The sequence below is a fragment of the Hylobates moloch genome, unplaced genomic scaffold, assembly GCF_009828535.3.
Source record: "Hylobates moloch isolate HMO894 unplaced genomic scaffold, HMol_V3 SCAFFOLD_7, whole genome shotgun sequence".
Classification (NCBI taxonomy): domain Eukaryota; kingdom Metazoa; phylum Chordata; class Mammalia; order Primates; family Hylobatidae; genus Hylobates; species Hylobates moloch.
The window spans coordinates 71,353,675-71,378,453 of NW_026652282.1; the positions used below are offsets into that span (position 1 = coordinate 71,353,675).

The following is a 24,779-nucleotide window of genomic DNA, read 5'->3' on the forward strand; positions in this document are numbered from 1 at the left end:
TTTCCCCCTCCCTCTCTACCCCCTCTAGAAGTGCCCAGTGTTTATTGTTAAAGGTTACTCACATCTCTTTGCTCATGGCTCCCTTCTTCCATCTTCAAAGCCAGCAATGTTGCATCTCTGTGACAATTCCTCTGTGATCATGTCTCCCTCTGACCCTTCTTTTCTGCCTGTGTCTTCCACAGTTTAGAATCCTGGTGATCAGATTGGGTCCACTAGGATAATCCAGTATAATCTCCCTATTTCATGATTCTCAATTACATCTGCAAGGTCCCTTTGGCCATGTGAAGTAACAAATTCACAGGTTCCTGTAATTAAGATGTGGATTGGAGATTTTAAGTTGGGGAGGTGGCATCACTGTGCCTGCTGCAATGCCAGACATTGGATAATGTTAACTACTACTAATGAAATAATAAATTTTAACTCTCATGCTATTACTTTTGCATTAAACAAACAGTTTTTTAGGGGGGTTATTTGGGCTTCTCATGCAAAATCAATGTGGAAATGTGCAAGCACATATTTGACAAATTATTTCTTAACGTTATGATGATTAGAATAATGATGTGATTACAGATAATTAGACACAACATTTAATTGAAGAAATTTATTATGGATGAATTAAATGTTTTATAGAACATTCTCTGTGCTGGCATGTCTATCACCCAGTCAAATTTATTGCTTAAGTGCATAAACACTGCAATTTGGTTTTTTTATTGATCAAATTAACTTAATGATTTGGATTTATTCATCAATTTGTGATGCATAAACATAGTGAATAGCTTCAGTGTTTTATAGCAATTTTAATAATCAGAAGTCTTGAGAGCCATAATAATTACTGCAGAAGTATGCAAAAATATTTTATTAAAATACATTATTGAAAACTACAAAAATCTGTGGAATACTAGAAGAATTGACCTTGATAGATCATAGTGTAAGTTTGAAAAAAAAAATGGTGTGCTGTGACTATTAAGATATATATACTTTTTTTGATACGAAGTTTAGCTCTTGTTGCTCAGGCTGGAGTGCAATGGCATGACTTCGGCTCACTGCAATGTCCGCCTCTTGGGTTCAAGGGATTCTTCTACCTCAGTCTCCCCATTAGCTGGGATTACAGGTGCCTGCCACCACGCCTGGCTAATTTTTTGTATTTTTAGTAGAGACGGGGTTTCACCATTTTGATCAGGCTGGTCTCGAACTCCTGACCTCAGGTGATCCACCTGCCTCGGCCTCCCAAAGTGCTGAGATTACATGCATAAGCCACTGTGCCCAGCCTATTAAAATATTTTGTTGGCAGAATTCAACATAAGTTATTAAGGTCTGAGAGGTTACAGGTATCTAATATACAAGTATATTATTTCTATAAATGTTGTCCATGCAGAAAAGCTCAACATGTACCGTGTGCCACAATTTGTGAGTTTCATTCCAGGGCTCTCAAGTCTTTACATTTGGGAGTTCTCCTTCTTAATGAGATAGGAGTATCACCCTCCAGGCCTTGCCATGAACTTCACATCAATCTAGAAACTATAATAACAATAACCTTCAAAACACACCTACACTGTTAATCATTTATGAATTTTTTAGCAGAGCAAATGGAAATTAACTTTTCTTGACCCTTTACTAGATGCTTTTTTGACTTTTTCTATAATTTAGCCCTCATGATATTTTATTAATTTCACAAGAATCAAAAGTATATTTGTGTTTAAATATATGTATTTAAGACCAATTATTGTAGATGTGTACACTTTCACAATAAGTGAGAGGTCAACATTTCAAATGTATAGACTCAACCAACATAAAAACTTGGCGCATAGATGACATTTCGTTTGTGTTTCCTTTTGTGTCAGGAGCGGATCCCAGAGAGTCCTTCTCCTGCTCCTTCTCTGGAAGAGAATCATCGTCCTGGGAGCCAGACCTCTTCCCACACCAGCAGCAGTGTGTCCAGCTCTCCCTCTCAGATGGATCATCATTTGGAAAGAATGGGTGAGTAACTTTTCTGAAACAGGTAATTGGAAAATATTGTTTCTGGAAATTAGTTGTTAGGAAAAATAGAGGAGAGGGAAAAGCTGGGTAAGCTGACACCTCCTTAATATAAATAGCTTTTTGAAATTTGGTCTTTTGTAATTGCTGAAACAATATGACCAACAAAATGAAACTTACATTGTTAGAAGTTTGTTCTCTGCAAAGATCTTCCTTTATTGTATCATTCAATCTCGTGGAAGTAATATGATGAAATTTTTGTTGAGTATTTGTGAGTTCTATATGTGATACAATACACCTGACACAGTCACATCTTTTGAATAAGGGAAGTTAAAATATCCTTTAGGCAGTTGTCCATTTAAGAGTGATTAAAGAGTGAATCAGTATAAGATTTGCCACAATCTCAACAACTTAGATCACAAATATTTAACATGATTTCCCCTACATTTATATATATTTTGTTTTCTCAGAAGCCTTACACCATAGATGCTATTCCAGAAATTGGTTGTGATGTGGCATATTGGGAACTTCAGTCTAGCTATAGGTCTGGCACTAACTAGCTATAACATCTTGTGTATGCCACTTAACCACCATGAGTTTCTTTACCTATTATATGGAAAAAACTTATCACCCTGTCTAATGCACTGGATTATTGAGCGGTGAAATGAAATATTATGTGAAAAAAGTGCCAAGGAAGTGTGGGCGATAAAAATTACTCTTCTCTGTGTGACTTGACTTTGATTACTTATCATTTCCTTCTATCTAATTCTACTCAGGTATATAGAAGTCGACAGGTACATTCAGCTGTAACAAATTCTCATTTAGTATATAGTAATTACCAATCAATTGAGCTAGGTAAAATATTTGTTAATCTTCTATACCTACACAGTCCAATTTCCTATGTACCCATTTCCTTTCAGGAAAATGATTTTTGCTATTCCTTTAGTCTTACAAGGGGGAAGTTCTTTAAGGGAACTCTGAATGTTTACAACTCGTAATAGCGATTGCTTTCAGCCTTTCCAAAATAATGCATTTTCTTGGGGGAAGAGAAATTTGGGAGACTAGGGAAGGTTTTAGATTCCAGAAGGATGAAGACTATCTTTTGGGGAAATTAATCCAAATCTCACTTAGCTTGTCAGTATTATATGTTTTTTTGGAGCCCTTTAGCTTCATAGTGAGCATAGCGGTTCTCAAATCTGGCTCCCAAGTATAATCACCTGTGGGGTTTTTATTAATATGGAGGATGCTGAGGTCACACGCTCAGAGTTTGATTCATTTGGTCTGGAATAGAGCCTGGGCAGCAGTATTTTGTTTTACTTTTCAGCATTTCTTCAAGAGATTCTTATGTGTAGCCAGAGTTAAGAACCAGTGGATCAGGGCTTGAGGCTAATGTCCCTGAAAGAGTAAGTCTAATTCCTGGAAGACATGACAGATGTCTTCTAGCTTTACTCTTTTCTATGACATAGACTACCTGGTTGTTACTACATTGTATACAACTGATTCTAGAAAGTCTGAGAAAGAACGAGAGTCTACAAATGAGTGACCACTAATGAATTAAGAAACAAAAGGACACATTCTTCTGTTGGTATACCATTCATATTGATGAGGGTGGGAAGAAGGAGACAAAAAGGGGAAAGGGATATATACAGATAATTATTTATTGAGTTCTGGCTAAAAAGCAGAGCACATAGGGAAATATATAATCATATGGCATGGGTTATGCATTGTTGCTGTCGCCATGAGTTAGACAGTAGCTAACATGTAATTTATCAGATCATCAGATAGTTTATTTGTACTTCACCACAGGGTAAATTTTTCTATCTACTAAAGGTGCCCATAATATATAGAAAAAATATATTTATGATATAATAGATATATCATAAAAGAATGGGCAATTTATACTTAGAAGTAAAATCAAATATATCCAAAGCAATGTAATATCCTAGAAAAAATGTTGACAATATAGTTTATTTATAATTACACTGGCAGTAATTAGGCTCTATATGCACATTCCATAGTTGTCTAAGAATGATAGCAAGATTGGCTATAAATAAATAAAAAGGCTTGAGAATTTTTAACTCTACAGTTACCATATTTTATTAATAGGGCTATATAATGTTTGAATAAAATATGACTAAAGAGAATTAAATTATAAGCTCTGAAAATTAACATTTTTTCTCTTTCAATATGTTTTATAAAGAATCATAATTTTTAGAAAGTTATATTATCTATTAATCTTGCTATGTTGGCAATTATACAAATTCATATGTATATATTTGTATATATTAATTATACTTTAAACTCACATGATCAAGCAGCTTACTGATTTTTTCATTATATGATCTTCAGACCAACAAAAAATCTTTCTACTGTTTTAGAACTAGAACTATATAAAACTTATGTTAGTTGTTATTATATTATATTAGCCATTTGTGTGATGCTTTTCTGCCTTTTTTCTGGGTATTTCACATAGAAAACTACTCAGTTACATCTCTTATTTATAGTTATGATGCCCAACAATAGAGAGGAACTTATTGTTGATCAAGATAACGGACTAACCATCAAAAAATTCCAAAAATATAATAAAGGTAAAATGATTTTTGCTTATTTGATACACATATAATAATCAGATACTAACTCAGTTAACACCTGTGTGCTGTATATTGCATCCACATTTCTCTTAGTAAGAATAGATTCATACCAGCTTTGAATAAATTATTTTAATAGTAGAAAACATGATGTTTATCTGAAGGTTGTTTATTTGAGAGGTTATAAATTACATATCCGCCTGAAATTTGTCTGTGCATGTGGTTGGAAACTTACTATGCCAGCTCAGAGACATCTGACTCCCTTTGTATTACATATTTACTTTTTTAACTATGTTTAAATGATTCACCATTTTCTGTTTATAGTTGACGGTTATATTTGACAAAACTGAGTTGCTGTCATAGAGGGGAGTTGCTTCCCTCAATCCTTGAAAGTTATTTTAAAAGTTATTTTAAAAATATATGCTAATTTGGACATTTCAGATGAAAGCTTAGCAAGTTAGCCCATCAGGTATTTACCTGGAATACTGATAGATATGATCTCAACCTGCCTTTTGATCTGCTGAGGTACATGTATCACCTCTGCATAGTATCCAGTTTTGTCTTAGGAGAGCTGTTCAAGGAAGATAGAGAGAGTAAGAATTTTAAAGTGATGCTCTCCTAATATGAAAACTGAGTACAACTTTGTTTGTAAGGCTGAAAGTGTAAGAGAAAAGGGAAATATATAATCATATGGCATGGGTTATGCATTGTTGCTGTCACCATGAGTTAGACAGTAGCTAACTTGTAATTTTTCAGATCATCAGTTTATTGTACTTCACCACAGGGTAAATTTTTCTATTTACTAAAGGTGCCCAGAATATATAGAAAAAAATATTTCATGAACTGAAAAATTAATGAATAATATTTTCTCTTTTCTGTAAACTGAACGTGCTTCATAATTACCTAGATGAGCATTTTAGTTGGAATTTGAAATAATGTATGATTTTAATTTCATTGATCTATGGTTGGTTTCCTTGCCACATGTTTTATCTTTTCTTAGCCTGACAGTGAAAGGCTATACCCTCTGGGGCTCCAAAATGCAAATGATTGATTTCAGAATAGTTGTCAGAAAGAAAGTCAGGTTCATGATATTAAACTACCCAAACTCTTGCACAGGTAATGAAAGTCTAGTTATAGATGAAACTTCATTTATAACCCAGCAACAATTTGTTCCTGAGACCTTTTTCCCACCATATTATGACTATTTAAAGGATATCTTGGTAGTAAAGCAGCTTTGCTAGGGAAGTCCCAAGCTGTACATGATGCATATGATACAATCAGAGCTGCAAACCCCATAAGTCAAAATGGCATTTGGGACTGTCCTGTGTAATACAGCACTCAAGTATACACTATTGTGTTTTATGAAAAATCAGTTCAAGCGTTACTACAGATGTACAGTATCTGATTTGCATAAAATATATAGTAGTATGCACTGGTATTTCTGAATTTCTTGCTGTGGAATGGTAGAATATTTCTTGTTTAAATCAAATAAGTTGGTCACATATCCTGATGAGGACATTAATAAGCAAGAGTGGCATATTAAACTGCACCCCAGTTATAGTGGAAAGGTTTTTTTTTTTTAAAAAAAATGGGATTCTCTATATCAAGTCCTTACAGTTATATTTGTGATGGTAAGAAAAAAATGTATTTTCCTGAAATAGATTTTAGTTATTAAAAGGAAATGAGTTAAAGTAGAAGTGTCAACATTTATTAACTGTGACAAGTAAGCAGTTTATACAATTGTGGTAAACATATGTTTTCACATCTGCTTTGAGTATCATCATGATTTTAAAAATGATTTATAGCTCTGAAAATTATAAAGTGCCAGCTTTGCTATTATGAAGGAATTTTCAGAACATAAAGACATACCTTTAGAGTGTTCATGTAGCCCACCCTTACTGTATCTGGTAAAACTGGATGACATTATAATACATGTCTCAAAGTCTATATGACCTGAGCTTTCATGGCATTGATATCCATTTTGACTGTGGCCAATATTGTGATTTTAGTTTTGAATCAAGTATTTTGAATAAACTGACTGATAGTCAAATAAAGCTTTTGATTTTATTTTTTCACATACTATGTCAAATAAATTGACCAAATTAATCACGTTATGACATTGTGTTATGTGGTCTTTAACAGTCAGTTCTGGGATTCTTTAGAGTACAGCAATTATGACTGTTCACTCTACTTTGCCTGTGTGGAAACAAAGGCACAGAGTAAAACCCCCTTCCTCTGGCAGCCACTCGTCTCTCAAACTGCTATCAGAAATAGGGTTTTTGTGATATTTTGCGCTGGGAAGTAAACGTTTTCAATAGAAAACTCTCTATGTGCAAGATGCCCCAAACACTCTGATTATCAAATCTGATATGCTACAGAAATAGTGGAACAATAAATTCACCATCCAGCCCAAGAATTTAGCCCATTGAAATGTTATATTTTAAGTTAACCCACAGCCTACAGATGAACAGCTAATAGTTTTAACATCCTTTGGTCACAATAATATATATTATGTTTCACCTGGAATAAAAGCATTGCCATATTTCTTTTTCAACTTTTAAGTTCAGAGGTACAAGTACAGGTTTGTTATATATGTAAATTCTGTGTCACTTGGGTTTGGTGTACAGATTATTTTGTCACCCAGGTAATAAGCATCGTATCTGATATGTAGTTTTTCAATCCTCTCCCTCTTCCCAACCTCCATCCTCAAGTAGGCCCCAGTATCTGTAGTTCTTTTCTTTGTTTCTATGTGTTCTCAATATTTATCTTCCACTTATAAGTGAAAACATGCAGTATTTGGTTTTCTGTTCCTGCATCAGTTCTCTCTCTTAGCCTCCAACCCCATCCATGTTGCTGCAAAGGACGTCATCCTGTCCTTTTTTATGGCTGCATAATATTCCATGGTGTATATGTACCATGTTTTTAATGGGCATTTAGGTTGATTTAATGTCTTTGCTCTTCTGAAAAGTGCCGCAATGAACATACACATGCATGATTTAGAATGATTTATATTCCTTTGGGTACATATCCAATAATGGGAATGCTGGCTCAAATGGTAGTTCTATTTTAAGTTCTTTGAGAAATCGCCAAACTGCTTTCCCCAGTGACTGAATAGTTTACGTTTCCACCACCAGTGTATAAGCATTCCTTTTTCTCCAGAACCTTGCCATCATCTGTTGTTTATTGACTTTTTAATGATACCCATTCTGATTGGTGTGAGATGGTATCTCATAGTGGTTTTGGTTTGCATTTCTATAGTGATCAATGATATTGAACATTTTTCATATGCTGCTGGCTGTGTGTACGCCTTCTTTTGAAAAGTCTGTTCATGTCCTTCGTCCACTCTTTAATGAAGTTGTTTACTTTTACTTTTTATGGTGGAATATTATTTCATTGCATGGATGCATCACATTTTGTTTATCCATTCATCAGTTGAAGGATATTTGAGATACCTCCACTTTTTGGCTGTTACAAATAATGCTGCTGTGAACATTTGCATACAGTTTTGGGTTAATTTGTGTTTTCATTTCACATGTATATATACTTAGTAGTGAAATTCATGTGTCTTATGGTAATTTTGTGTTTAACCACTTAAGGAACTACCACACTCTTTGCCAAAGTGGATGCAGCCGTTTACATTTCCACCAGCAATATATGAAGGTTTTAATTTCTCCCTGCTCTCTCCAACACTTACTATTTTCTGTGATTTTTATTATAGCTAGACTAATGTTTTCGATGTATTATCTCATTTTGGCTTTGATTTGTATTCCCTGATGAATAATCATTTTGAGCGTCTTTTCCTGTGTTTATTGGCTATTTATACATCTTCTTTGGACAAATATCTATTTAAGTCCTTTGTCAATTTTTTTATTAGGCATTTTAATTCTTTATTTTATTTAATTTATCATTTGTTTTTAAGTTGTAGGAGTTCTTTTTATATTATGGATACAATATCTTTATCAGACATATGACTTATAAATATTTTATCCCATTTTGTGGGTTATCTTTTTACTGTTTTCATAGTATCCTTTGATGGACAGGTTATTTATTTTCATAAAGATCAATTTATCTGTTTTTTGACACATGTGCTTTTGGTGTTGTATCTAAGAATGCTTTGCTCTTACACTTAGATCTGTACTTCCCCTTTGAGTTAATTTTTGTTGTGTTAGATAGGGGACTAACTTCATTATTTTGCATTTGAACATTTGATCATCCTAGCACTGTTTGTTTTAAACATTTCCTCATTGAATTAAGTAGGCACCCTCATCAAAAATCACTTCTCTTTAAAATTAAGCACTGATTTCTGGACTCTCAATTATGTTCAATTATCTGCGTGTCTATTCTTTTGCCAATATCATACTATCTTGATTACTATAGTTTTATAATAAGTTATAAAATAAAGACATATGAGTCTTTTATTATTTTATTCAGAATTACTTTGGGTCTATTTGAACCTTTGTGTTTTTATGAGAATTTTTAGATCAGTCTCTGATAAAATATCAACTGGAATTACAACAAGGAGTCTATTGAAACTGTAGATACATTTGCCAAGTATTGCCGTATCAGCAGTATTAAGTATTTTGATCCATGAAAACAAGATATTTTCCTTTTATTCAGGTTCTCTTCGATTTCTTCCAGCAATGTTTTGTCGTTTTCAAACTATACATTTTGCACTTCTTTAAAGTTTACTCCTCAGTACAGCCACACCCGAGAGATATCATGTGTTTGGTTCCAGACCACCACAATAAAGCATATATTGCAATAAAGCAAGTCACACGAATTGTTTGATTTCTCAGTGCATGTAAAAGTTATATTTACGCAATACTGTAGTCTATTAAGTGTGTGATGCCATTATGTCTAAAAAACAGTATACATACCTTAATTTGAAAATACTTCATTGCTAAAATAACAGTAATGATTATCTAAGCCTTCACCGAGTCATAATCTTTTTACTGGTGGAGGGCCTTACCTTGATGTTGACGGCTGCTGACAGATCAGGGTGGTGGCCACTGAAGGTTGGGGTAGCTGAGGAAATTCCTTAATATAAGACAACAATGAAGTTTGCCACATCAATTGACTTTTCCTTTCATGAAAGATTTCTCTGGAGCATGCGATGCTGTTTGAAGGCATCTTACCTACAGTAAATTTCTTTCAAAATTTGAGACAATTCTCTTAAACTCTACCACTGTTTTACCAGCTAAATTTATGTAATATTCTAAATACTTTGTTGTCATTTCAACAGTGTTCACAACATCTTTATCAGGAGTATATTCCGTCTCAATAAACCATGTTCTTTGTTCATCCATAAAATAACAACTCTTCATCCATTCAAGTTTTATCATGAGATTGCAGCAATTCAGCCATATATTCACATTTTACTTCTAATTCTAGTACTTTTGCTATTTTCACATGTGCAGTGACTTCCTCCACTGAAGTCTTGAGTCCCTCAAAGTCATCCACAAGGGTTGGAATAAACTTCTTCCAAACTCTTGTTAATGTTGGCATTTTGACCTCCTTCCATCAATCACAAATGTTTGCAATAACATTTAGTATGGTGAATCCTTTTCAGAAAGTTTTCAATTTATGTTGCTCAGATCCATTAGAGTAATCTCTATATATGGAAGCTATAGCTTTGCCAAATGCCTTTCTTAAATAATGAAACTCGAAAGTCAAACAATTACTCCATATTACATAGCTGCAGAATGTATGTTGTGTTAGCAGGCATGAAAAATGAATTTCTTTTTACAGAGCTCTCGGGTAACTAGATTCGTTTGCGTGAGCAGTAATATTTTGCAAGGAATCTTTTCTTTTTGAGCCATAGGTCTCAATAGTGGGCTTAAAATGTTCGGCAAACCATGCTGTAAATAGATGTGCCATTATCCAGGCTTCATGGTTCCATCTATAGAGCAGAGATAGAATAGAATTTGGCATAACTCTTAAGAATTACAGGGGTTTTTTTTGTAATGGAAAATGTGCATTGGCTTGAACTTAAAGTCACCAACTGCATTATCCCCTAATAGGAGAGTTAGCCTGTCCTTTGAAGCTTTGAAGCCAGGTATGACTTCTCTTCTCTAGCTATGATAGTCCTAGATGGCATCTTCTTCCAATATAAGGCTGTTTTGTCTACATTGAAACCTATTATTTAGTGTAGCCACCTTCCTCAATGATCTTAGCTAGATTTTCTGGATAACTTGCTGCAGCTTCTACATCCACACTCGCTGCTTCACCTTGCACTTTTATGTTAAGGAGATTGTTCCTTTACTTAAACCTCCTAAACCCACGTTTGTTAGATACCAACTTTTCTTCTGCAGCTTCTTCACCTTTCTCAGCCTACAAGGAATTAAAGAGAGGTAGGGCCTTGCTCTGGATTAGGATTTGGATTAAAGAAGTGTTGTGACTTGTTTGATCTTCCATCCAGATAACTACAAGTTTCTCCATATCAAGAATAAGGCTAGCTCACTTTCTTGTCATTTGTGTTTTCACTGGAGTAGCACTCTTAATGTCCTTCAAGAATGTTTCCTTTGCATTCACAACTTGGCTAACTGTTTGGTGCAAGAGGCCTAGCTTTCAGCCTATCTTGGCTTTTGATATGCCTTCCTTACTAAGCTTAATCATTTCTAGCTTTTGATTTAAAGCGAGATACATGTGACTATTCCTCTTACTTGAACACTTAGAGGCCACCGGAGGATTAGTAGTTGACATAATTTCAATATTGTTGTATCTCAGGGAATAGAAGACCTGAGCAGAGGAAGAGAAATGGGGGGACGACAGGTCAGTGAAGCAGTCAGAACATACAAAACCTTTATCAATTACGTTTGCCATTGTATATAGGAGCAGTGCATGGAGTCCCAAAACAATTACAAGAGTAACATCAAAGATCGCTGATAATAGACCACCATAACAGATATAATAATAATTAAAAGTTTGAAATTTCGTGGGAATTACCAATATGTGACACAGAGACAAAAAGTGAACAAGTGCTATTGGAAAAATGACACCAATAGACTTGCTCAATGCAAGGTTGCCACAAACATTTAGTTTGTAAAAAATATAGTATCTGTAAAGTGCAAAGAACAGGATATGCCTGTATTTTTTTTTAATGTTTTCAAATTTATAAGTGAAATTGTTTTGTTAGTTTTAATTTCAGATTGCTCACTGCTGTGTATAGAAATATAATTAATTTTTCCAAATTGTTCTTATATTCTTCAACTTTATTTTTTTAGCTTTAATGGCTTTTATATAAATTCTTTACAATTTTTTTCTGTAGTTTCTTTAAGAATTCTCTCTATATAAGATCATACCATCTGCAAATTGAGATAGTCTTATTTATGTTTTCCAATCTATATGCCTTTTATTTCTATTTCTTGCCTAATTCTGTGGCTAGAGACTGCAATACAATGTTGAATAGACATGGTGAGAGTGAATATCCTTGTCTTATTTCTGATCTCAGGAGGAAAGCTTTCAGTTTTTACCATTAAATACTATGTGGTTAGTGGGCTTTTTATAGATGTCTTGTATCAGATTGAGGAAGTTTTCATCTATGCTTAGTTTGTTTTGTGTATTTACTGTGAAAACACGTTGTATTTTGTCACATTGTTTTTCTGTATCTATCAAGATGACATTGTGGTTTTTGTGCTTTATTAGTACAATTCATTACATTGATTTTTCTAAGTAAATTCTATTTCTATTATTATTCTTTGTTGTAAAAATTTAATATGCTTAATATGAGACCTACCATCTTACACATTTTTAAGTGCTCAATAGACTATTGTTGACTGTAGGCACAATGCTGTACAGCAGATCTCTTGAACTTATTCATTTTGCATAACTGAAACTTTAAACCAGTTGAACAGCAACTCTCCATGTCTCTCTCTCTACAGCCCCTGGCAACCACTATTCACTCTCTGTTTCTATGAGTTTGGCTATTTTACATAACTAATATATGTGGAATCATGCACTGTTTGTCCTTGTGTGACTGGCTTTTTTCATTTAGCCAAATGTCCACCGGGTTCATCCATGTTGTCACATATAGCAAGATTTCTGTCTTTTTCAAGGCTGAATAATATTTTATTGTATTATGTACCACATTTTATTTATCCATTTCATCCATAAATTGGCATTTGGGTTATTTCCATGTATTTGTTATTGTGCATAATACTGGTATCAATGTTGGTGTACAATTATCAGTCCAGGTTCCTGCTTTTAATACTTTTGGTTTTATACCCAGAAGTGGAAAGCTGGATCATATGGCTATTTTATGTTTTAAAAATATATTTTGAGGAACTACCATACTGTTTTCCACATTGAGTGACTGCACAATTTTATATTGCAACTAAAAGTGTGCAAGATTCTAGTTTCTCCAAATCCTTATTTCCTATCTCATTCTATGATACCAAAACTTGGCACCAAAACCTAATGCCAAAACCTGGCAGAGTTTTCAAAAAGAGAAAACCTCAAGCCAATATCCTTGATAAACAGCAATGCAAAAATTCTTAACAAAATACTGGCAAACTGAATCCAGCAGCATATTAAAAAGCTACTCTGTCATGATCGAGTAGGCGTCATCCGCAGATACAAGATTGGTTCAACATATGAAAATCAATAAATATGTTTCATCACATAAACAGAACTAAAGACAAAAACCACATGATTTGCTAAGTGAGACTAGTGTGAAAAAAGAAAACATCAACAACACACGATTATCTCAACAGAGGCAGAAAAGGCTTTCAATAAAATGCAACACCCCTTCATGTTAAAAACTCTCAATAAACTAGGTATTGAGGGAACATACCTCCAAATAATAAGAGCCACCTATACTTTCAACATTAGGTCAAATTAGATACAACGAAGGGCCCTCATGCTACAATATAGTTAGATTCTAGCTAAATCGACATGTGTTTTGTGCATTGTTGGACTCACAATATGTAAATACTGGTGAAGCACACATAAAAACCAAGAAGACAGAAGTGAAGGCAGGTAGGCAGGCAGGAAGGAAGGAAATAGGAAAAAAAAAGAAAGTATGCACAGGATTGAAAGCCAACTATCAAAAATACACATGCACTCATATGTTTATTGCGGTGCTATTCACAAAAACAAAAATATGAAATCAACCTAGCTGCCCATCAACAGTGGATTGGATAAAGAAAATGTGCTACATATACACCATGGAATATTACAGAAATAAAATGAACAATATCATGACCTTTTCAGTAACATGGATGGAGCTGGGGGCCAATTATCCTAAACAATCAAATGCAAGAACACAAAACCAAATACCACATATTTTCACTTATAATTTGGAGCTAAACATTGAATACATATGAATGTAAAGATGGGAACCAAGGGACGGGGAGTGGGCTGAAGAACCGTCTGTTGGGTTCTATGCTTACTTCCTGGGTGTTAATATCACTGGGACGTCTAGCCTCAGAATCACATGATTTACTCATGTAACAAACCTATACATATACCCTTTAACCTATAATAAAATTTGAAATGATAAAAAAAACTGTACAAATTTCTAATTTGTCGACATCCTTTCTAATACTTATCTTCTGTTTTTTGATTAAACCACACTAGCAGGTGAAATGTGATACCTCACTGTGGTTATTATTTGCATTTCCTTGTGATTACTGATGTTGACCAACTTTTCATATATCTATTGGCCATTTTTATGTCTGTTTTGGAGAAATAAATAAATATATATATATATATCTTGACATAAGGCTTATTATTAAAAGGTTAGACTTTTGAAATAAAGTTTTTATTTTAAAAGGTACACATAATTATTCTATGATTTTAGTAATCACTATGTAATGCTATTATCTCAACAAACAGATTTTAAATAACCAGGATAACTAAATTACAACATTACAAATAATACAACTAAGGCTATTTGATTTTTTGCAGGAATCATAGATTTGATTGTTTTGGATCAGAACATAGCATTTTTCTAAATAGTAATTGCAGATTATATCCTTGCATAATAAATCCTGCTAGTATGATAGGTGACTATGGAAGTCTTGGAAAAAGAATAAGTAAAATGTAATTTAAAAATATTCTATTTTATGATAGAGAAGAATCAAGTAAACTGATATTTGTGCATTTGAATTCAAATTACTATATTTTCAATTAGCTTAATTCTGAATATAAACCACGTTATCACTACACTAATATCATCATATGAAGTTACTAGAACAGTTGTATAAATATGACTGAGATTATTAATATAGAAATTAGCAATAAGTAAGTTCATATTATTTGAGCTCTCATATTTTATATCTTTTAATTCAATATAATCTCAAATGCTAACTGTAGAATTGAGCCTTATTAAAAATACACACACACACACACACACACACACACACACACACCCTGACACACACACATCATGGTTCATTTATTGTTTTAAAATGGCTCTTGGTTAAAAGGAAGAGAAATACACTCCGGTTACTTCCAGTCTGTTGTATGTGTTGTTACTGATTTTCGTGCTGACTGTCTAAATAAGGATGTTTGAGGGCTATAATAAATCTCGACATCAGGTGCAAATAGAAATTTCTCTAAAACAGACATAAATACATTCATTCATTCATTCTGGATGCATCTGTTTAGATAACTGCATTATATAAGTCACTGGGAAAAAGAATAAAAAAGTATTTAAAATTCCTTATGATGCATTAAATTATAGTTAGATAAATGTATTTACTGTTTACATTATCATAAACAGAGGAATCTGGATGGTTTCAGTGATGACAATAGATCAGAACTGATCTTGTTATTGTATTATGAGAGTGAATGTTATCAAAGTCTAGTTAGCATTTCATATGACAGTGATATAATAACAAAAAGAGTTTTCACATGCACGGTTTTTTCTGGATCATAATTCCAGCTCTTACTATGATTTCCATTAATTATTTTTATAAACAATGTCTTCTGTACCCTACATTATTTCAGGCGCTGAGAATGTAATGATGAGAGATATTATTCCTGTCCCCAAGGAGCCCACAGAGAACGCAATAATTCTAAAATGCATCTAAAATACAGGTGCTTTTCTTCAGAGTAAAGTTGTGTTTGTTTATGATGACAGTACTACTGACGTGAAGGTCCTGTCTATATTAATAGAGTCTCAAATTCAGCATCCACACCTTACTGTGGGCTCAAGGTTTATCTTTTGATCTCACTATCTGTATTTGAGGCCCTTAAACTGAACCAAATATGAGCTCACAATAAGAAAAAAAAACGTTCAAACACACAAGGAATCCAACCACCATGAGAGCATCACAGAAACAGCTAAGCATAGATTTAGATCCGTAACTATTCAGACATATAGTTATTTTACACTTTATCTGAGCTGCCTAAGGAATTAAAACATGGAATTAAATTAATAAGCAAGAAACTAGAGATTACTAACATTTCCAAACAGATATTTAAAGTACCAAATATAATTGTTAGAAATAAATTAACATAAACATTGAAATGAAAAACTAGACGAATGAGTTAATCAACAGAATAAAACTAAAGAAAGAAGTACTGAACTGAAAAATAAATATGAAAAAATCATCTAGAATGTAGTACAGACAGACAAGGTGACAGAAAAAAATGAGAGTTTGAGATGAATGAGGATAGGGAAAAATATAAATGAGGATATGGCAATAAGTTCTAACATTTACCTAGGTGGCAGGAGGGACTAACTTCAGAGAATACCTTTCATCTTTTTAAATGGAGAAACTATTTATATATAATACACTGTTTTTATTATATATTTGCTACTCTGCTAGTTAGAATTTGAATTTTTTCTATCTAAATAGATGGTTGTACACATTGTAGCCAACCTCTCTTCATACCCCCCTCCCACCCTAACACCATTCTCAGCTTCTGGTATCCATCATTTTTCTCTCCACCTCCATGAGATCAACTTTTATATCTTCCACATATATGTGAGAATATGTGATATTTGTCTTTCTTTGCTGGGCTAATTTCACTAAACATAGTTACCTCCAATTCCATCCATGTTGTGGTAAATAAGATAATTTTATTCCTTCTTTGTGGCCAAATAGTATTCAATTGTGTATTATACCACATTTTCTTTATCCATTTATCTGGTGAGGGACACTTAGGTTGATTCCCAATCTTTGCTATTCTGAACAGTGCTGCAAAAGCATGTGAGTTATAGTTATTCGTTTGGTATACTGATTTATTTTTTTCAGATAAATACTTAGTAGTGGCATTCCTGGATAATACGATAGTTCCATTTTTAGTTTTGTGAGAAATCTCCATACTGTTTTCCGTAGTAGCTGTACTTATTTATATTCCCACCAACAGTGTATGAGTTCCCTTTTCTCTGCATCCTTGCCAGCATCTGTTGTTATCTATTTAATAATAACCATTCTAACTGGGGTAAGAAGGTATCTCATTGTGGTAAGAAGGTATCTCATTGTGGTTTTGATTTGCATACTTAGTGACGTTGAACATTTTTTTCATGTATCTGTGGGCTATTTTTACGTCTTCCTTTGAGAAGTGTCTACTCATGCACTTTGGCCACTTTTAACATGATATTTATTATTATTTGCTGTGGACATATTTGAGTTCCTTGTATATTCTGGATATTAATCTCCTGCTGGATGAATAGTTTGCAAGTGTTTTCTCCCATTCAACACGATGTCTCTTTACTTTGTTTATTGTTTCCTTTGCTGTGCAAAAAGCCTTTTAGTTTAGTAGAGTCCTATTTGTCTAGTTTTGTTTTTTATCATGTGTGCTTTAGAGGTTTTAGCCATAAAATCATTGCCTAAATCAAAGCACACCTGAAACATTTCCCTTATGTTTTCTTTTAGTAGTTTTATAGTTTCAGGTCTTACATTAAAGGCTTTAATCCATCTTGACCTGATTTTTTTTTTTTAAAATCCAGCCTGGGTGACAGAGTGAGACTCTGTCACCCAGGCTGGAGTACAGTGACGTGATCTCAGCTCACTGCAAGCTCTGCCTCCCAGGTTCACACCATTCTCCTGCCTCAGCCTCCTGAGTAGCTGGGACTACAGGCGCCTGCCACCACACCCGGCTAATTTTTTGTATTTTTAGTAGAGATGGGTTTCACTGTGTTAGCCAGGATGGTCTCGATCTCCTGACCTCGTGATCCACCCGCCTCAGCCTCCCAAAGTGCTGGGATTACAGGTGTGAGCCACCGTGCTCAGCCGACCTGATTTTTTTATATGGTGAGAGATTCGGGTCTGGTTCCTTTCTCCTTCATAAGGATATCCTATTTTCACAGCACCATTTATTGAAGAGGATGTCTTTACCCCAATGTATATTCTTGGTGCCTTTGTGAAAAATCAGTTGGCTATAAATGGGTGGATTTATTTTTGGATTCTCTATTCTGTTCCAGTGGTCTTTGCATCTAATTTTTATACCAAATACCATGCTGTTTTGGCTACTATAGCCTTGCAATATATTTTGAAGTCAGATAGTGTGATGCCTCCAGGTTCATTTTTTTTGCTCAGGAATCCTTTGGCTATTTGGGCTCTTTTTGATTCCATACGAATTTTAGAATTGTTATTCTACTTCCATGAAAAGTGATATTGGTATTTCCATAGAGATTGCATTGAATCTGTAGATTGCTTTGGGCATTATGGTAATTTTAATATTAATTCTTCTGATCCATGAGAACATGATGTCTTTTCATTTGTTTGTGTCCTCTTCAATTTCTCTCATCAGAGTTTTGTAGTTTTTCTTCTAGAGATCTTTCACCCTTTAGGTTAAATTTACTACTAGGTTTTTTTTTTTTTTTATTTTTGTAGCTATTGCAAATGGGATTGCCTTGTTGATTTCTTAGCTACTTCTTTATTGTATAGAAATGCTACTTATTTTTTGCATGCTAATTTTTATCCTGCAAATTTACTTAATTTATGTATTAGATCTAAGATTTTTTGGTGAAATCTTTAGGTTTTCTGGATATAAGATTATGTCATCTGCAAACAGGGATAATTTAACTCCTTCCTTTTCAATTTGGATGACTTTTATTTCTTTCTTTTATATAATTGCTCTGGCTAGGACTACCAGTACCGTGGTGAATAGACGTGCTGAAAGTGGGCATCCTTGTCTTGTTCCAGCTCATAGAGGAAAGGCTTTCAACTTTTGCCATCAGTATGATGTTAGTTGTGGGTTTGTCATATATGACCTTTATTATGCTGAGTTATGCTACTTTTATACCTTTTTAAGAGTATTTATTATTATTAAAAGACAGTGAATTTTATCAAATATTTTTTCTGCTATTGAGATGATCATATTTTTTATCCTCATTCTGTTGATGTGATGTATTATGTTTACTGATTTGTGTATGTTGAACTATCCTTACATACCTGCAATAAATCTGACTTGATCATGGATTTTTTTGATTTTCTGTTTGATTCTGTTTGCTAGTATTTTGTTTAAAATGTTATTTTTTAATTTTTAAGTATTATGGATATATAATAGTTGTACATATATATGAGGTAAATATGATATTTTGATACTAACATTCTGCACCCCTATGTTGATTGTAGCACTATTCATAAGAGCCAAGATATGGAATCCTCCTTATGATGTTGAGAATTTTTGTGCCTATGTTCATCTGAGATACTGGCCTGTAGTTTTCTTTTTTTGTTGCATACTTGTCTGGTTTTGGTATCAGGCTAATGCTGGCTTTTTAGAATGAGTTAGGGAGAATTTCTTCCAATTTAATTTCTTGAAATAGTTTGAAAAGAATCAGTGTTAATCTTTGGAAAGTTTTATAGAATTCAGCTGTGAAGCCATCTGGTCCTGGACTTTTTTGTCTTGCTGTGCTTTTTATTACTAATTGATATGGTTTGGCTCTGTGTTCCCACCCAAATCTCATGTTGAATTGTAATTCCCATGTGTTGGAGAAGATGCCTGGTGGGAGGTGAATGAATCATAGGGGTGGACGTCTCCCTTGCTGTTCTCATAATGGTGTATGAGTTCTCACAAGATCTAGTTGTTTAAAAGTGTGTAGCATTTCCCCCTTCACTTTCTCCTCCTCCTGCTCCCAGCCACGTAGGACGTGCTGCTTCCTCTTAGCCTTCCACCATGATTGTAAGTTTCCTGAGCCCTGCCCGAGCCGTGCTTCCTGTACAGCCTGCAGAACCATAAGCCAATTTAACCTCTTTTCTTTTTAAATTATCCAGCCTCAGGTTGTTCTTTATAGTAGTGTGAGAATTTACTAATACACTAATTCAAGCTCATTATTCATTGTGGGTCTGTTCAGATTTTCTCTTTCTGATTCAATTTTGGTAGGCTGTATGTGTCTATAAATTTTTCTATTTTCTTTAGATTTTTCAGTTTGTTAGTGTGTAGTTGTTCTTAAGCATCTCTGATAATATTTTATATTTCTACATTCTTAATGTTAATACATCATTTCTCACTTTTATTTTGTTTCTTTGGATCTTCTCTCTTTTGTTCCTGGTTAATGTAGCAAGTGGTTTATCAATTTTATCATTTCAAAAAACCAACTATATGTTTTGTTGATTTGGTTTAGTTCTTCTCTGTTCTTTGTTATTTTTTTTCTGGTAATTTGGGGTTTGGTTTGTTCTTGCTTCTGTAGTTCCTTGAGGTGTATTGATTAATTGTTTATTTGAAATCTGTCTGCTTTTGGATAAATATGTTTATTGCTATAACTTCTCTCTTAGCACTGCATTTGCTGTATCACACAGGTTTTGGTATGTTGTGTTTCAATTTTCATTTGTTTCAAGATATTTTAAAATTTCCTCCCTAATTTCTTTCTTGACCCAATTGACATTCGGGAGCATGTTGTTTCATTTCCCTGTATTTATTCAGTTTCCAAAAAGTTCATTTTATTATTTATTTTCAGTTTTAATCCATTGTGGTTTGAGAAGATACTTTATATGATTTTGATTTTTAAAAATTTGTTGAGACTTAGTCTTCTAATATATAATCTGTCCTTTGAAATGTTTAATGTGCTGATGAGAAGAATATGTATTCTGTAATTGTTGGATAAAATGTTCTGTAAATGTCTGTTAGGTCTATTTGGTCTAACCTGAAGCTTATTTTATAATTTATAATTTTTGTGAGTACATAGTAGGTACATATATTTATGAGGTACATGAGATATTTTGATACAGGCATGAAATGCATAATAATCACATGATAGTATATGGGGTACCCATAACCTCAAGCATTTATCCTTTGTGTTACAAACAATCCAATCATATTTAGTTATTTTTAAATGTACAATTAATTTATTATTGACTACAGTCACCCTTTTGTGCCATCAAATGCTATTCTTTCTATTTTATTGTACCCATTAAACATGCCCACTTCCCCCATTCCCATGCCCAGACTCTGGTAGACATCCTTTTCCTATCTCTATCCATGAGTTCAGTTATCTTAAATTTTACCTCCCACGAATATACTGTGCTGTTTAAATCCAATATTTATTTGTTCATTTTCTGTCTAGATGATCTGTCTAAGGCTGATGGTGGGTTGCTGAAATCCCTTACTATTATTGTATTGAAGACTATCGCTGTCTTTAGATATAATATTTGCTTTACATATCTGGGTTCTCTGATATTGGTTGCATATATGCTTAGAATTTTTAGACATGTTTGCTGAACTTATCCCTTTTTCATTATATATTTACCTTATTTGTCTCTCTCTGTTCTCTCTTTGTTACTTTTGACTTAAAGTCTGTTTTATCTAAGTATAGCTACTCCTACTTGCTTTTGGTTTTCATCTGCATAGAATATCTTTTTCCATCACTTTACTTTTAGTCTGTATATGTGTTTACAGGTGAGATGAGTTTCTCGTAGGCAGAATATAGTTTTTGTTGTTTGTTTGTTTGTTTTTAAAAAAATCCATTCAGCTAGTCTATATCTTTTAAGTGGAAAGTTGAATTCATTTACATTCAAGGTTATTATTGATGTGTGAAGGCTTATTCCTTGTCTTTCATTTATTGATTTCTGGTTGATGGTATGCACTTTATTCCTTTATCTTTCTCTTACAGATATCATTGTGATTTGGTAAATTTCTTTAGTGATAACATTTGAGTGTTTTCCTTGCTTTTGCACTAGCTCTACCAGTGTATTTTGTAGTTTTGTGTGTTTTCATGATGGTAGATATTTTTCATTCACTTCTGGGTGGAGGTCTCCCTTGAGCGTTTATTGTCGGGACACTATAGTGCCAATTAATTCCCTCAACTCTTGTTTAGCTGGGAAAAAAATTATTTCTTCTTAATGTATGAAGGATAACTTTGCTGAGTATAGTGTCCTTGAATGGCATTATTTTTCTTTTAGCACTTTGAATATATCATTTCATTTAATCCTGCCTTGTAAGCTTTTTCATAAGAAGTCATTGGGGTTCCATTATAAGTGACTAGACACTATTCTCCTTCTGTTTTTAGAATTCTATCATTGTTTATGACTTTTGACAGTTTGATGTAATGTGCCATGGAGAACATATTTATGTCTTACCTGTATTTGGAGGTCTTTGAGCTTCTATATCTGTGTGCCTAAGTCTCTTGCTACACTTGGGAAGTTTTCATCTATTATTTAATAAAATAAGTTTTCTAACCCTTTGCTTTTCTCTTTGACTTCTGAGACATTGAAAATTTGAACATTTGATCATTTTATCATTTCCCATATGCCATATATGCTTTTCTCATACTTATTCAATTCTTTTTTCTTTATTTTTGTTTGACTGTGTTATTTCAAAATACCTGCCTTCAAGCTCTGAGATTCTTTGTTCTACTGTATTCAGTTCATTATTGAAGCTTTCAGATGTGTTTTCTATTCCATTCAATGAATTATTCAGTTCCAAAATTAGTGTTAGATTTTTTTTTAATCATGTCTATATTTTTGGCAAGTTCCTCTCTCATATTCTGAATTGCTTTTCTGATTTCTTTGTAGTTTTTCCAGTATTCCCTTGTATCTCACTGAGCTTCTTTAATATCGATATTTTAAAATATTTTTCCAGGATTTCATAAATTTCTTTTTTATTTGGATCTGTTGCTTAAGAATTATTTTGTTCCTTTGGAGGTGTCATGTTTATTTGCTTTTTCCTGTGTCCTTTTTTTTTCCCCTGTGTCCTTAGGTTGATATCTGCACATCTGGTGTGAAAGTTGCTTTTTCCAATTTTTTGCTTTAAATTTGCTTTCTTAATGGAGGACTTTTTCCTAAAGATGATTTTTGGTGATGGTTTGGTAGCATACTTTGGCTCTGATTTTGGATGCATGCAGTAGTGTAGTTTCTGCATGATTTTTTTTCAACTGTAAATGGCATTAGCAGTATTATTTCTTTTTGCTTTGTTTTTTAAATTTTTATTTTACTTTAAGTTCTGGGATACATGTGCTGAACGTGCAGGTTTGTTACATAGATACCTATTGTTACATAGATACCATGTGCCATGGTGGCTTGCTGTACCTATCAACCCATCATCTAGGTTTTAAGCCCTGCATGCATTAGGTATTTGTCCTAATGCTCTCCCTCCCCTTTCCCCCCATCCCTGACAGGCCCCAGTGTGTGATGTTCCCCTCCCTGTGTCCATGTGTTCTCATTGTTCAACTCCCACTTATGAGTGAGAACATGCAGTGTTTGGTTTTCTCTTCCTGGGTTAGTTTGCTGAGGACGATGGTTTCCAGCTTCATCCATGTCCCTACAAAGGACATGAACTCATTTTTTTTAGGTGTGGAAACAACAGATGCTGGCAAGGATTCAGAGAAATAGGAATGCTTTTACCCTGTTGATGGGAGTGTAAATTAGTTCAACCATTGTGGAAGTCAGTGTGGCGATTCCTCAAGGATCTAGAGCTAGAAATACCATTTGACCCAGCAATCTCATTACTGGGTATATACCCAAAGGATTATAAATCATTCAACTATACAGACCCATGTACATGTATGTTTATTGCAGCACTATTTACAATAGCAAAGACTTGGAACCAACCCAAATGCCCATCAATTACAGACTGGATAAAGAAAATCTGGCATATAAACAATTATTATTTCATTGGTGGCTTGGGGTGTGGTTGTTAGTGGAGGCTGTGGTGAACTTTTTCTGAAGAGTAGGATACCAAATGAGCAAGTCTTTGACCCCCAGTGTTGGCGGGAGTGGGTCAAGAATGCCTGTTTGGGGCTCCCGTGTGGCATACACTGGCACCATGATAGTGGGTCTAAAAAGGCTGATTCTTGGGCCTCCACGTGGCTTGCTTAGATGCTAGGAATAGGACCAGTGGGCTGTGGGGGTGAGTAATTCAGTTCTTTAGTCCTTAGGCAGTGGGCATTGCATGGTCAATGACAGTAGCCATGGTGGAACAACCCTCTGAGATCCAAGCAGTTCATACTCATGTTAATTTTAATGGTGGCTGTGATGGGCTGGGGGTCAGTCTCTTAGATAGCAGATTGTACATGTGTGTGGGTACCAATTGTGGTGGTAGTGGCAGATTGAGTGGGTTTGACATTCCAATCTGGAAGGACTGCACAAGTACCAACAGTGGTTGAAATGGGCTGGGCAATCCAGAGCCCTGGAAAGTGTGCAGACATGGGGGCAGCAAAGGCAGGGCTGACCAGCTCTCAGGTCCCCTTGTGGTGTCTGCAGTTGCTGGGTGTGGTAGGCAGGATGCTCAGATGTGGGTAGAACTGGCTGTGCCATAGCTCTGTTATTGGGGGAAGTGAAGATGCTCTCAGTGGGAGCATCCATAATCAGGTGGCTGGAGAGCATGTGATTCACTCATGCCTCAGCCCTGCAGATGCCAGAAGAGGCAGAAGTTGCAGAAAGTGTGATTTGCTATGTAAGGTGGGAGGTTCAGTGTCCCCAGCAGTGGTAGCTGTGGGAAGGTACCATCAATGGGGCTCCAGGTATGTCTAGATGCACGGGCATCCTAGAGCAGGATGCAGTATGATTGTGGCTGGCCTCTCAAAATGCTGCCATGCTGCAGCTGCTTAGGACTTGGTCGGTATGTGGGACTCAGCATGATATCCCTCTCTAGATAAATGACATTGCATGGTCTCCAGGCAGCTCCCTACGTGAGTATCAGGACCTGCAAGTGTTGAGCAGATTTCCCATGGCTAGGACTGTAGGAGCCTGTGGCAAAAATGTGGACCACTGAAGGTCTCTCACTTAGTCTTTCCCTGCTATGAGGAGCCTCTTCAGGCTCCCAGCTGATCCTGGACAAGTGGACAGCCTTGCTTCCCTCTCCTTCCTTGCTTTCAGTGCTTCCCAT

At 34.6% G+C, this 24,779-nt stretch overlaps 1 protein-coding gene across 1 annotated transcript in view; it reads left to right on the forward strand.

The window, feature by feature from the left end:
* Positions 1-24,779, forward strand: part of DACH2 (dachshund family transcription factor 2) — a 647,092-nt gene that overhangs the window by 552,628 nt on the left and 69,685 nt on the right. The window contains exons 6-7 of the mRNA XM_032756222.1: positions 1,842-1,977; positions 4,479-4,562. Of these exons, the coding sequence (XP_032612113.1) occupies positions 1,842-1,977; positions 4,479-4,562 (220 nt within the window). The remainder of the gene's footprint in view (positions 1-1,841; positions 1,978-4,478; positions 4,563-24,779) is intronic.